The 14,134-nt window shown below is 46.8% G+C and overlaps 1 protein-coding gene across 3 annotated transcripts in view; it reads left to right on the top strand.

Annotated features, from left to right (window-relative positions):
* The first annotated feature begins 1,546 nt into the window (after positions 1-1,546).
* The window catches only part of SH3KBP1 (SH3 domain containing kinase binding protein 1), a 218,063-nt gene continuing 205,475 nt past the window's right edge, over positions 1,547-14,134 (top strand). For 2 of the 3 annotated variants that reach the window (XM_068684265.1, XM_068684257.1), the window contains exon 1: positions 1,547-2,068. Coding sequence is in view for 2 of the 3 variants with exons in the window: in XM_068684257.1 (XP_068540358.1) it covers positions 2,065-2,068 (4 nt within the window). In the remaining variant the exon portion in view is untranslated. Of the gene's footprint in view, positions 2,069-3,018; positions 3,098-14,134 lie in introns of those variants that run through there. The other variant, XM_068684249.1, reaches the window with a different exon arrangement.

Here is a 14,134-nt window from a genome sequence, read left to right as displayed (position 1 = left end):
TCAAAGCTGAGTTGAATGTGGGAGTCTGATTGCAAAATTGGCTTTCTTCCATGCATTGTAACATGGAGCTGGAAAACTCACTACTTTGTGTTATTCCTTATCACTTCTACTACTAGCCCTGAAAAGTTCTAGAAATGGAGCTACTGGGATGCACCAAGTTTTTCATTTACAGCACTTAATCCACCTTAAACTACACAGCTGAAGCTTTAGAAAGGCCAACTCTCAGTAAAATTGGCATGCTAACGACAGAACTATCACAATTCCTCTCAAAGCTGGATGCATCGATTCTATGCAGTTCGACATGTTACATGGGTCTGAGAGATGTGAGCATCACATGGCAAAACAGCTGAAATTACCAGGCAAAAGCTGCTGCTTTTCCTGGTGTTGGCTTTGTGGAATTAAAGCCGTAACACTTTCGGATAATTAAGTTTACAGGCCCTTCTGCAATGAGCTCTGGATAACGGAAACCAGCGTTGTTTTATTAAGGTGTGTGGGAGAGAACGTGGGCTTCCTGGCAGCGTGTGGCTGGCTGAAAGATGCTCTGTGTATGTACGGAGAGAAAATATTTTTTCAATTCCCTCCAAGTTTTTGCACTCTGCCAGGGGCTTGCAATCCAGTATCCTAGTGCTCCTGAAACCAGAACTGAGCTGGTTTGTTCCTCACTTTTCAGCGGAGCTCCCAACTGGAGGCTGTCTGCACCTCTATCAAACCTGTACTCCATTGTAGTCCTTCTCATAACTGAACTTTTTGTTTTATTTAAAGCTTTTAAATTGAGTATTCTCCATAGAGGTTTTATGGCATCACAATGACTAGGTTTCTGTAAAGGGTAAGAAGGGAAGCCGAGCTGATGGGAGCATCCCAATCCGTTCTGATGTCCTATCTTGCTACAGCAGATAAAGCAGTAAGTTAAAATGAAGTTTTCCTAGCTGTGAGGAAAAAAAAAAAATCAATCAAGAAGAAATCTGCAACTATTTAAGGTTCTTATCAGTGAAACTCGGTTATTTTCTCCATTATCACAGGTTAAAAAAGGTGGATGCCCAGGCCCCAGCAGCCCCGTCCTTCTTTTCCCCGGGCACCTCCCCATCCCCACCAGCCTTTCCTGCAGCTGAACCCTGCTGGGTGGGGCAGGGCCGGGCGCCTGCCTTCCCGATGCTCTTCTCTCCATCCCCCATCACCTCCCTGAAGGTGGTACAGCTCCTTCGGCCTCACCTTTCGCTAATACCCCACGCTGGAAGCTGTCACCCCGTAGCCTTCAACCTGCCCCCACACGCACTGCGGGGGCGCTTCCCCGTGCGAGCACCGCTCCGAGTGGCCGCTCTTATCTCTTTATATCTCCTTATCTCCCTTATCTCTCTCCCTTCCTTCCTCCCCAGCCCCTGTGGGGCCCCCCAGTGCTGTGAGGAGCACCCGTGGCGGCGGGGGGGGCTGCCTGGGGACCCCTTTTCCCTTCCCTCCCTTCCCCTCCCTGCCCCGCCGGGCCCGGCCCCGCGGCCGGCCCCGTCCCTCCCTCGCTCCCTCCCGGCGGCTCTGGCGCAGTCTCGCGACACTTCCCGCAGCCCAGCCGAGCCGTGCAGAGCCGTGCCGAGCCGTACCGAGCCGTACCGGGCTGTACCGGGCTGTACCGAGCCCCCCCGGCACCGGCAGCATCGGGCAGAGCCCCCCCGGGCGAGCCGCCCACCCCCGCGGCTCCCCAGCAGGCGCCCGGGCTCGGCCGCGCTCTGTCCCCGCCTCGCTCCGCCCGGCAGCGGGGGAGCCCAGGTGGCTGAAGGGCTGAGCCCGTTTCGCTCTCTCTCTCCTCGTTTCATTTTATTTTTATTTTATTTATTTTTATTATTTTTTTTTGCTTGCCCGCCCTCCCCGCCAACACGCATGCCGAGGGCGGCGGGACGCGGCAGGCAGCCCGGCTGCGGCGGGCGCTGAGCTGCGGGCGAGCAGGGAGGGGGCCGCGCTGTCAGCAGCACCGCCACCACCACCACCACCACCACCAGCAGCACCAGCAGCCTCTTCCCCTTTCCGCCGCCCCAAACTTTCGGCCTGCCTCCGGCGCTGCCCGGCTCCACATCAATGGGTGAGTCCGTGTCGGGGACAGGAGCTGCCCCCGCCCGCCTCATGGCTCCCAACTTCTCCCCCTGCCCTCCCCGGGCTGGCTGCTCGGGGTCGGTTGGGGTTTTGGGGTTGGGGTTTTGGGGTTGGGGTTTTGGGGCTGGGCGGGTGCCGGCGGGCGCTGCCCGTGAGGTGGCTCCCGCGGGCTGCGTGAGGCGGCGCCGCCCGGGGCGGGCAGCGGCCGCTACCTGGGCAGCGGCGGGGAAGGGCTGGGTGTGAAGGGTGTGGGCAGACATCTTACAGCCCGACCTGCTGCTACGATTTGGGGGCTGATCCCCTCCCCGTGCCTGCCTGGGGGGAGGTCAGCCCCACCGCTGCCCCCCCCCCACGCCGCGAGGTGCACCTGCAGGGCGCTGCTTTTTCCTTATCGACCCCCACAGGGTGCTGGGGCCAGGCTGAGGGGCACCCGGGCACACGCAGCCCCGTCCAGCCCAGCCACCACCAGGGCTGAGACCCCCACGTTTAGCTGGGTGCACGTCCAAGGCTCTGTCAGGGTTGAGGTAGCGCTGCTCCGAGCTGTGGCAGGGCTTTGGGCACGGCCAGCTGGCTGCTGCGGCTGAGGGATGGGGCGAGATCTCTCCTCAGTACGGTGTGTCACAGGACATCGAGTTTTGCCGTACCGTTTTTGCTTTCCTGCCCTCCCGGGGCATGTTTTTTGCTTCTTAGCTTCGTGTGGTGACGCAGGAAGGCTCTTCAGATTGCTCCTTAATCCATAGCGCAAATATTACCTTTCTGTCTTAATCTTCATGGTACAAAAGATTAGGAAAAGTGATAAAGTAGCAGCATAGTAACTTGCATTGCTAGAGCCCTTGAAAGCTTCTTGAACTTCGCAGTGCAGGCCGTCTTTCTTTCCTTATTCCCCTCTTCCTCTCTCCCCCACAGACAGGCCAGGATCCTACACATCTGGCTTCTTTAGAGCTCGTTTCGCTGATGACTTTCCCAACTCAGTGTAATTCAGCCAGAGCTCTCCTCACAGAAACAGAGAGGCGAGAAGGTAGCCTTGCATTGTTCCTGTCTGCAGAGCGTGAGTCTCGTAGCTTAAAAAAAAATGAAGGGAAAAATTGCATGAGGAAGCAAAGATACGAGCAGCAGGAAGGTGAAGGCTTTCTAGGAGCTACCAAGTGAAAACAGAGTTTTATTAAAAACATTTTTAGCATTGTTTGCATTTTTTCAAGGATATTTAGATGTGGAAACGAATAGGTGAATTCTTTATACGTAGGGCACTACTGAGATTCCTAATCTTTTGTTTTTAAATTACTTGCATGCCTCACATTTAAATCATTTATATTTTCTGTGTGGCACTGCGTATTGCTGTTATTCCAAGCCTGTGTATGTGTATAGATGTGTACATTACTCATGTATATATTAAAGTTCAGTGTATGGCCCCAAGCTTTTTTGCAGCACGTACCCCAAGCCTTAGAAGAAATATAGATTTATTGATGTTTCATGAGCTCTCTAATGACATTATAGTTGGAATATCTGAATGTAAATGAATTCCCATTTGGAATGGGCTTGTCAGAGGAGAGCTGAGTGAATTAATGGAGGTTGTTCCTGAAACTTAAAAGAGGGTCAGGACAAAGATGTTAAAAGTAATTGTGGCTACAGTGAAGCATGCTCAGTCCCCTTCCTTAAATATCTGAGAATTGAAGAGGTGGTGTTTTGTGGGGATGCACTTGTGGGGTTTTTGTTTGTTTGTTTATAAGAATTACACATGGTTAGGAAACTCCTCAGTCCCATTTGCAAGAGCTTTGCATGCTTGTATATCAGACTGCCCTCCTGAAGCTGGAGATCCGGAAAACAAAGTAAGAGCAAGGTATGGTAGTTACACAGGGAAAAAAAGGGGTTTGAAACATCCTACTTGTTAAATTTAGACAACATAAGGGTACAATATGATTGCAGAAAGCAGTGTTCAGCTGGCGACCTCACCCAACAGCTGATGTGCAGCTCCTGGTGTCAGTCGAGACATACCTTCCAACCCCTGCAGTGAACAAAGATCTTTCTTTCTGCTGTGCTGTCTTTGCTCGTTTTGAGCCAGCTTCGTGCACTCTGTGGGCTGTGGGTCCTGTGCAATGACACAGCCGTGGGACTGAGCTGAAGCCTTCATCAGAGTGCTTGTGCAAACACCAGGTTACAGATCGCTGTCATCATCAAACTTCTGAAGGATTCTCCTTGTAGCTTTTGTGAATTTTTTTTCTTTTTCTTTTTTTTCTTTTTGTTAGCGTTGCTTCTTTTAATATTTTTAAAGCTTTTTCGCCAGGAGGAGGTAAGAGAGGATAGGTTGCTTCTGTTTGTGTGAAGTTACCATGGTTAGAGGTTTAGCCCCAGACAGCCTTGCGCCCTTTGAACCAGTTACGTTACGAACTGTGTGCGTGGATTGACGTTGTGGTTGAGAAAGATGCTTTGCTGTGAAATACCACAGCTAGTCTGTACACAGCGCAGGAATGTTACACCAAAAAGTAACGTAATGGGAAAAAAATGGATCTGTTTGAGAGCCTGACTAATCCGTACTAGTCACAACACCTGTTCCAGTTGTAATCTCTTCCTAATTCTGTTTTGCTCCTCTCCAAATTCTCCTCTCTCCCCTGCCCTCAAGTTCTGCCCTGCTTTCCTCATAACCCGCTACCATGGCATATTGTTCCCCTCTGCTTCTTTTCACACTGTAGACAGGCCACTTCCTCTTTCTCCCTCTCTCTTATCGAAGCATCAATAGAGGGAGCACTCTGAGCACATTTCCTGTGTGGGGGGCCACGCTGACCTCCAGCAAGCAAGAGCTGCTCTTGCAATAAAACTTGCTCCCGGCCCTGTGGTGCGTCCTGGAGAAAGCTCGCTGCGAGGGGAGCACGGGGAGTTCAGCTGGTAACTCCAACAACTCCGCAGTCCTGGGTAGGACGAAGCATTTTTGAGGCTTGAGCTCGGCAGAATTTGTGTTAAGTGGCTCGCAGGAGGTGGGAGGTGTGTCCGTGGTTCTTCACTGCTCCTCGGCAAGTTCTCAGCTTCCTCTTCAAGACGTCGGAGCTTTTGGAGCCTTTCAGCAAAATGGCTATGAGACGTTTCTCACTAGGAGTGGCATGTGTCATTCAGTAACGTCATCCTGGAGAACAATTGAACAATTCCAGCTGAACAAGGAAAAATCACATGGAAGATGATTAGCATGAGTTGTTTTTTTTTTCACTTTGAGGCTTTTATTAATGAGGTTGTAAGCAGCTCTTAAAAGGCTTTCTATGGGAAATGTTGTATGAAAGCCTTATTCAACGTGTAGAAAGTCTCTATTCTTCCCCTCGTATGGGATGTCACTCATTTTAATTCTTTTTTTGGTGGTGGTAGGTTCATTTCTGACAGTGCTGTTGCTTTGGAGCTGCTCAAAATGGGATTTTCAGTTGTTTGGTTACAACATTTATACTGCCTGTGAATGTCTTCAGAGTCAGAGTTCAAGTGGGGTTTTCATGAACTGATAAAATATTTTTAGTAACCTACATGAAATTTTGTACAAAAATTGCTGGCATAAAGCTTTTTTTTTTTTTTTTTTTTACCCTAGAAATCAAGAGACTATGGCTTTTAAGTCATAAAAGCTTCTCGGGACTGCCTTCTGAAAGGATCGAGATAGGGCTGTGAAATCAAGGAATATAAAATCCATATACATGTATGTGTATGTAGAGGATTATGGAAATAATTTCGGATTTTACAGGCTTTTATGTACGCTGGTATCTCTTCTGCTTGCCCCTTTCAAGTAGCTCGTCTTTTTGCAGAGTCGCCATCATAGTTATTCATACTAAGTGTTGCTTTTAGATCAGAAAGAGCGATAAAGGGGAGCGTACTTCAGATAGTTCCAGTTTCCTAAAAGAGCACAATTCTTGTTCCTCTTGTTGTTAATGAAAGATGCGTATGCAGAGAATTATGGCAAAGCTATTAGAAAACTCATGGTTTTCTGCCCAGGTATAAGGAAATGTATGCTAAAATTAGCACACTTTCTTGATAAGAAGACTTACTTTGCTATTGATGCTGAGCGCGTGCATGTTTCTGTTTAAACAGAATACAATATATAGAATTTAATGTTATTCAGACTTCTTCTTTTGCAGTTGCTGCTCACTGCATGTTATAGGGTATGTTTTTGAGAATGCTGCTGGCTGGTAATCATTCTAGCAGCAGCGTGTCAGAATTCATGTAGCAGATCAGCACTGACCTTGCAGAGAACGCGTTGGCTCCTTCCCCACTTGAAGGGAAGGGATCCGTGCGCTGAGAGGAGAGACCGGGGATGTGAAAGGAGCAGCTGAAATTCCAGCTCTGAAATGTTAGAGGTCACCCAAGTGCTGAAAGCAGGTTAGCCCTGATGGGATCAAAGGAGAGCAAACAGCCACAGAGATGGTGTCTGTTTGGCCTCTGACACCGCTGTTACAGAGCAAACTCTTCAGAAATTATGGTGGATTTTTGTGTGGTTCTTACCTTTTTTTTTTTTTTTTAATTATTAAAATCACAGTGTAGAAAATCCTGGACCAGAGAGCGGATGTTTTCCCTGGATGCAAAAGCAGGAGGTAGCTGTAGGGCATATCTACATTCTGCACGCTGAGGAATGATGGAAGAATATATTAGGGGGAGGGGAGTGAGAGGCGAGGTGAGTATCAAGATTCAGTAATTCAGCTAATGTAGAAGTAATTGCTGACAGTCTGCTTCACACGGAGAGGAAACACGACAAAAGCTGTAAGTCCCTACGTGTGAGAGAATATTCAATGCTGCAGGTCAGCAGCCATGGATTGTATCAGCAAATGGAGTTGGCTTTTCCCCCTTTTTTTGATTACTGCTAAGTGAGAAGCATCAGTGGAAACCAAATCTGGAGAGTGCCATGGTAATGCCTACTTAAAAGCTCCAGGGCAAGATGACTGTCGTGATGTCTCAGCTGTACTTTGTTCCTGGTTTTGCCTTAGAGAAAGGAGTGTCCTGCGTGGTGAGGGGTGGAGGGGGAAAGGGTGGCTTTGTTCTCACTCCGGGAGCAGTTTGTGTTCCGGTGTGGGTGCCACTGAGAATCTGTGCTCTTGTTTTGGGATGAAGACTGGTCTAGAGCCGTGGGTCAGAAATTGCGTCTTTGCTGAAAGAATCCTCTCTAGCACCAAGGATAAAGCAATATGGAAAGCTGAGCAGTTACCCGTGGAAAATATCCCTAGCCTCTAATTAATCTCCAGGGTCAGCGTAAAGAGGTGCATTTTGAGCTCTGTCATTGAGTTTCATTCAAAGTGTTGCAGAGAAGGAAAAAGTTTCGGCGTGTCTTTATTTCTTCCTTGCTCTTTCATCCCGTGCAGCTTAATCGCTCCTGATGATTGAAACTGGCTCACACCAGACCCAGCGTAAGTCTGCTCATTTATAAGGAGACCGAAGGCAGCGCTGGTGTGCAGCTGCCCTGGGGACCAATGCTTCTTCAAAAATGTCCACAGGGATTGGTTGCATGTGTTACAAGTCAAGGCACAACTTGACCTGTCCATATTTAATTGCCTTTCAGTGGCCACCCCACTCTTCTCTAAAAATTAAGTGGTTTGTGTCCCACAAGAAATTTGTAATAAGTGAGTTTGTGACCTGCCTTTTTTAAAAAACAGGAAAAAAATCCCGGCAACACATTGTGTCCTCTTCTCGCAGTTTCCAGGAAATTGCGTGTTAATTTACAGAGCAACTTGTTGGCTATTATGGATAATGAGATCTCAAACCAGATGCATACAGAAAGAATATCAGGCTACTCTGCTGGTTTGGTTTGGTTTGATGGGAAGGAGGTCTTGGGGGGCAGCACAACTGCTGGTGCTTTTCTGTGCTGTGTCAACGTACCGGTGTCAGCCTGAGCCTCTGCCTTTCCACATAGCTGCATCTATAAAAGCAGAAGTATTAGAATATTACCGCTCGCGTCCAGAACTTTGCATTTTGGAGCCAAATGTGAAACCATTCATTGAAAGCCCTCATCTCGGGTTTAAATCGAATATGTCATCTATCTGTGGTTGCTGATTCATCCTCACCGCTGGAGAGAAGCATTTTTAATCCTCTGCTATCTTGGCAGGAGATTTCTTTTTTTTCGGTGATAGGCTTCTGCAGCACTGCAAATTTGCTGTCCTGGTGACGGATATAAAACTGAGTAGCAGTGAAACAGCTTAATTTTTCAGTGTTTTTCTCATTACTGCTGCTCTCTCCGTGAGGTCTCCCGGAGCTGCTAATGCTCATCTGTCTGCTTCCCAGTGTACGAGGGCACACCAGCAATAGTGAAGTGCACTCAGAAAAATATGCCTTTAGTTTAGGATTTTATCATGACAAGATGAAAAAACCTTTCTGGTATCATTGTTTCCAAACGTAAGGATTAAGACTTGTTTCAGAAGAGCGGTGATGATGATTTATAAACAAGGATTTGAAGGCTTTATGGGTGAAGATTGATTTCCTGGATACTTTTATTTTTGTCGGCTATTTCTTGTGAATGTGTCCTGGTGATCATCACCAGTTTTATGGAGAAATACCCCATCAGGACCTCTCACTCTAGGCAGGGCCATGTTAATTTCCTGCTGATCTGGGTGCTCTGTTCCAGCAAGATTGGAGAACCAGTGCTTGTGGAGTAGAAATGTCCAACTTCCCTGCTTAGATAGCAGATTAAAACAACACCCCCCCTCCAAAACAAATCAAAAGCCCTTAGATGCTACCTGCCAAAACAAAACAAACAGCAAAACAAAAGCCCAAACCCCAGAAAACTAAAGAAGAACCTAGCTTTGCTCCCATCGGCCTTTAAATGACTGGGCAAAAGGAGGGGAGGGATAAACGTGTACAGAAAGTGATGCCCTCTAGTCGAAGCTCGGCTTGGGAAGCCTCACCTTGCGTGCATGATAAAGCAGTTTGTGTTGACAGATCTTTCTGACCACCTGGGAGTGAGCACCAGCACTTCAGGCAGGAAATGGTCCTACAAACTGGGGAAAAAATCACACCAGTTGTCTCATCTGAAGTGCAGAGGCTGCCTGCAAGCAAGAAACGTGTGTGACTTCACTGCCGGAGTAATGATATTTTAAATTCCACTTCCAGAAGAGTACAGAGGATGACAGATGAAGTTGTCTGTACGTTTGTGAGCGCTCCTGACATTAAATATGCATATATTTTTATTTATAGGCTGGAACACACTGTATTTTTCCCCCAAGAAAACAAAGCTGCCAACGTTTGTTGAGAGCACTAACTTGGCAGCTTGGAAACTTTTGCTTTTTTACACCTGTATATTGAGGTTGATTGTGGGAAAGAAAAGGTTCATCAGTATGGAACCTTGGAATCCAGGGTTGGTTCAGGCTGCAAGCAATTCAATTTCAATGTCAACATACTTCACCGGCTCTGACTAGTAGAGTCCAATGGTTTTGATGCATTTCTGTGCTTTTGTTGTGGTTTTGTTTAATGAAACAGGTAACCCGTAATTTTGGTTATGTTTTAAGTTTCTAAGTGATTTGCTGTCCCGAGTCAATCAATGAATTAGCTCAGTCACTAATTTTAGTCTGATACTAATTTTTGATTTCACAGCTAGTTGCACTGTTTTTAATGTTGGATCCCTGCTCTTTGTCATTACTTTTGTTGATAACAGGTCATTTTTCAAGTGACACCGAACTCAAACTTTCTGAGGACTTTAGCTGCTTAGCTTACACGTCGTACCAGCTCCTCAGCAGCTTCCTTCTTTTTGCACCCACCGGGGAGTCTTGCTGGTCGCACTGAGCAGTGCTTTCTGTACAGAACCGCTCCGACTTCTTAGGGGCAGCATGTATTTAATTCAGGGATTTGGGGGTGAAGTTCACCCAGTTTAGTTAACTGCTGTTTTATTGACAGGAGGCCTTAATGCAGCAGGAAAAAAAGTACTTTCTGTGCCTGCTTCCACGCTTGGCTTGGTGCTGCTGAAAGATTGAACTTGATCCTTGTGTGGCAGAGAAAAAGAAGTACTGTTGAAGGGTCTAATTTGGAGGGGTACGATCAGCTCCTCCAGCTGCAAGAAACATCCTTTGCACTAGGCAGGACTCTTAGTGCTACTGTTGCTGTCTTCACCAGTTACATTTTTTTATAATATTCATCTGCCTGGACAGCTGCTGTTGGCGGCCACTCTGGCAAATGATGTCTTGCAAAATGGGCAATCTCTGTTTTCTTTGAAACTTTACTACCTCCCTTGTAAGTGCTGATCATTTCATTCATCACATCTTTCCCCATCTACCTGCACTTAAAACCAGCTGAATTGCTTTGTCAGTTCTACTCTAACCACCCGGGTCAACTCCAATGCTCTTTTCTTTTGTCACTCCTGCAGCATTTCAGAACGGCTCGCTTTGATTTGCATTAAGCGTGCTGCTTATTTAGGAGACTCCAATTTTTGTGTGCGAAGCACCTATAAATTAGCTTTTGATTAGCTGACACCTCAACTGACGGTGGTTCATGGCAGATTAAGATAAATGGTTAACAAAGATGCCGTCTAGTTCATGATGAACTACCACCTGCCAATTCAAAGCTGTCTGCACTGATTTTGGCATTGTGAGAGAGATTTTAATGCCTGTTCCTCCGCAATGTAATTGAGTTTTCTGCATAAGAAACTTCCTCCTGTGAGTTTGTCGCTCCTTCACCTCATTCTGTCAGAAAGCAGTTTCGCCTCTTCCCGTCACTTCCAGAAGTGCATTTATGCTGCTTTGTAAATTTTTAAAATACATTTTTAATAAATCTGCTTCCCTGTTCCCCACCTGTTTCTCAGGAAAGATGCTCTTCATCCATTATTTTCGTAGCTGATGCTCCCTCATCTTTTCATACCCTCTTCCTTCAAATTCATCTCCCTTTCGAGTGCACTACTTCTCTTTTTAGGAAACTTCCCTAAATACCTGCATAGTCTTAAAACTCCCCATATTAAGATGCAAAATCCTACAGAACCTTGATGACAATCAGTTGTGGAATACAGCAAATTGTGGATGCTCCTGTACTGATTTTATTTCTGAATTAGGAAGACAAGCAACCTTCAACTGGTTTCCTGTAAATACCTTATCGGGAAGGAGAGGGACTGGCTATGTGTTGGGACTGTTGCTGCAGTCCACCGAGTTTCTTCAGAGGCAGAAATGGTCCCCTGGAAGGTAAACGCTGTGGTTCCTGTTGCACACTGTGTTTGCCAGCCACCTTTTTGATACTGAATCAGAGGGATTAAGTAAGCTAAGGTAAGCATTGTGCTTTTGTGGTGTGTGGAGAAGAACGTGTCATAGAAATCGGCGAAGCCAAGTGCTGAAGTCCTGATGTCTGAATTTGGAGAACTTAAGAGCAGGGTGTTGCTCTTTTAAACAGAATTTCGGTTCCTGTCTGTTTGAGTCTGGCAACGTCTTGCTCAAAAAGCAAAAGCAAGGAGTTGAAGTCAGTGCAGCCTTACTGGGCAAAGAGATGTGAAACGCAAGAAGTGCCCTTTGCTGCTTTAGATCCTCTGAAGTTTAGCGTTGGCTTTAGTGTCCAGTTTCCTTAGCTCCAAGAGCTTGGCTCATTGCAAACCAGGGAAGGTCACGAGCGATTCTTCAAATGGGAGGAACTCGGGAACCTTTTCCGTAGATGAAGTAGAAGAGAAGTAGACTTTTCTGCTAGCCTTAAAAGAAGTGGTTAAGGTAGCTAATACTCAGTGCTATCTCTGTCTGCTCACGTTCTCTTGGTGGCGTGGCTGTAAGCTGCCTGCTGCCTCCTGGGTGCTATGGAAGGATTCGGTGCCAGCATTCAGGGAGGTTTTACTCGTCTTGAGTAGACCTCTTGTTGTAGCTTCCTTGACAGCGTGCTTTGTTTTATTCCAGACAGTACCAGTGCTGGTAACTGGTGGCGGATGGGAGGAGGAGGTTGCCAGCAGAGCAGTTGCTTGTCAGACAATAGGTTTGTTGCCTCTGTTTGTGTTTACTCCAGTTCCACAGAGCTCCATCCTGCGGCTTTCTCCGCTTTGTCCCTGCGTCCTGGGCGCGGCGACAGGCTCTTCTGCCTAAATGCTGGCTATTGTTTGTGCTTTCCGTCCATACTCGGCTCCGCTGAGCATTCTTGTTCAACCAGCACGCTGTGGCTTAAATTCCCTGTCGGAGCAATGCTGTCAGCAGGTCACAAGCTGTTCCTGCTCACGATGAAAGTAGATGACAAGCTTTCAGATGTACTTGTTTGGCTTGCATCAATTTTTGCTTTCAGGATTGTTTTTCTAAGGAGGAGCTCTATGTAGTATCTGCTCTTTGGGGATTTATGCTAGTCATAAGCTTGTCTTCCTTCATGATACTTCTCAAGCTCAAGGAGATCTCTTAGAATTAATAGCGACTGTTTCTTCAGGTGAAGGAGACTTCTTGAGTGCTTTAACCTGCTTTTATAAGAGACCCGGGGAGCTGTCTTTTACAAGAAGCATAAGATCTGCTTTCTGGAAGAATTTGCCTTGCTCAAAATTCAGAGATTTTTCTCTGTGAGAAAATTAATTTTTAATGGAAGTGCTTACTCACTCAGGCACAATCGATGCATGGGATTTTGCAAAGCACCACTGAAGCAAAACAGAGGAGTTAATGGCTGTGATGTGGGAACATTTTAATTCAGGAGAGAAGAAAAAATAAGTTAGTTTGTGAATTACACTCACTGTGACATTCAGCAGAAATTACCTGCCGGTACTGATCTGAGCTGAGAAAACAGAGGCATTGGAGGTACCATCTAAACCTTACTTCTTCGGATTTGCATCCTGAATTCTAAAATTGAAATTTGAAAGCACAGAGTCAACACGTGTTATCTGATATGAAAGTTAGGTTTATTTGCCCAAGAATCATCTGAAACTTGTGAATCCTTATATGCAAGGCATTCGGCTTCATTCAGCCAACTGCATCCTGGGCTGCAAGCGCTCACTGCTGGCTCACGTCAAACTTATTGTCCACCAGAACCCCCAGGTCCTTCTCTGCCGGGCTGCTCTCAGTGAGTTCTTCCCCCAGCCTGTCCTCATGTCTGGGATTGCCCTGACCCAGGTGCAGCACGTTGCGCTTGGCCTTGTTGAACCTCATTAGGCTCACATGGGCCCACTTCTCCAGCCTGTCCAGGTCCCTTTGGATGTCATCCCTTCCTTCATTGGTATCAACTGCACTACTCAGCTTGGGGTCATCTGCAAACTTGCTGAGAGTGCCCTCGATCCCATCATCTGTGCCAGTGATGAAGGTATTGAAAAGCACCAATCCCAAGACAAACCGCTGAGGTACACCACTCATCACTGGCTCCACCTGGACATGGAGCCATTGGCCACCACTCCTTGGGTGCAGCCATCAAGCCAGTTCCTTATCCACTGGATGGTCCACCCATCAAATCCATCTCTCTCCAATGTGGAGACCAGAATGTCATGTGGGACCATGTCAAAGGCCTTGCCTCCATCACAGACGGTCACCAGATTGGTCAGACACGATTTTCCCGTGGTGAAGCCCTGCTGGCTGTCTTGGATCACCTCCTTGTCCTGCATGTGCCTTGACATTGCTTCCAGGAGGATCTATTCCATGATCTTCCCAGGCAGAGAGGTGAGGCTCACAAGTCTGTAGTTCCTCAGGTCTTTTTTTCTACCCTTTTTAAGAATGGGAGTGGTGTTTCCCTTTTTCCTGTCACCAAGGACTTGTTATTTTTTGCATCCCTTGCCAAGCTCAACTCCATTTGTGCCTTGGCTCTCCTGATCCCATCCCTGCACGTCCAGACAACTACGATGCCTTTCATTGTCACTCACATAAGTGAGCAAGTCAGATTTTTTGTTTGATTGGTTATTTTTTAACACCTTAGATTTTTTTTGGTCAGCTGTTTCAGTATAATATAAAGGTTAGTGGGGATGGTTTAGTACTAGCATGTAAACCTTGTATTGGACCATAGTGGTGAGATGCAAATTACCTGTGGTCTGAGAGATCTGTACTTAGAGATATGAGCCCCAGCACACACACACACAGCTTTCATAGCTCTTGTAATACCTGACAGTCTTGTATGTGAAGGGACTCTAGTAAGTGTCCTTTCATATGGCTTATAAATTATGAAACTGTTGAGGAGTCACATACACGGCCTGGCCTTTCTC

Source organism: Anas acuta, chromosome 1, assembly GCF_963932015.1.
Source record: "Anas acuta chromosome 1, bAnaAcu1.1, whole genome shotgun sequence".
Classification (NCBI taxonomy): domain Eukaryota; kingdom Metazoa; phylum Chordata; class Aves; order Anseriformes; family Anatidae; genus Anas; species Anas acuta.
Note: the sequence above shows the minus strand (reverse complement) of the source record. Positions and strands in the feature narration are given on the sequence as shown.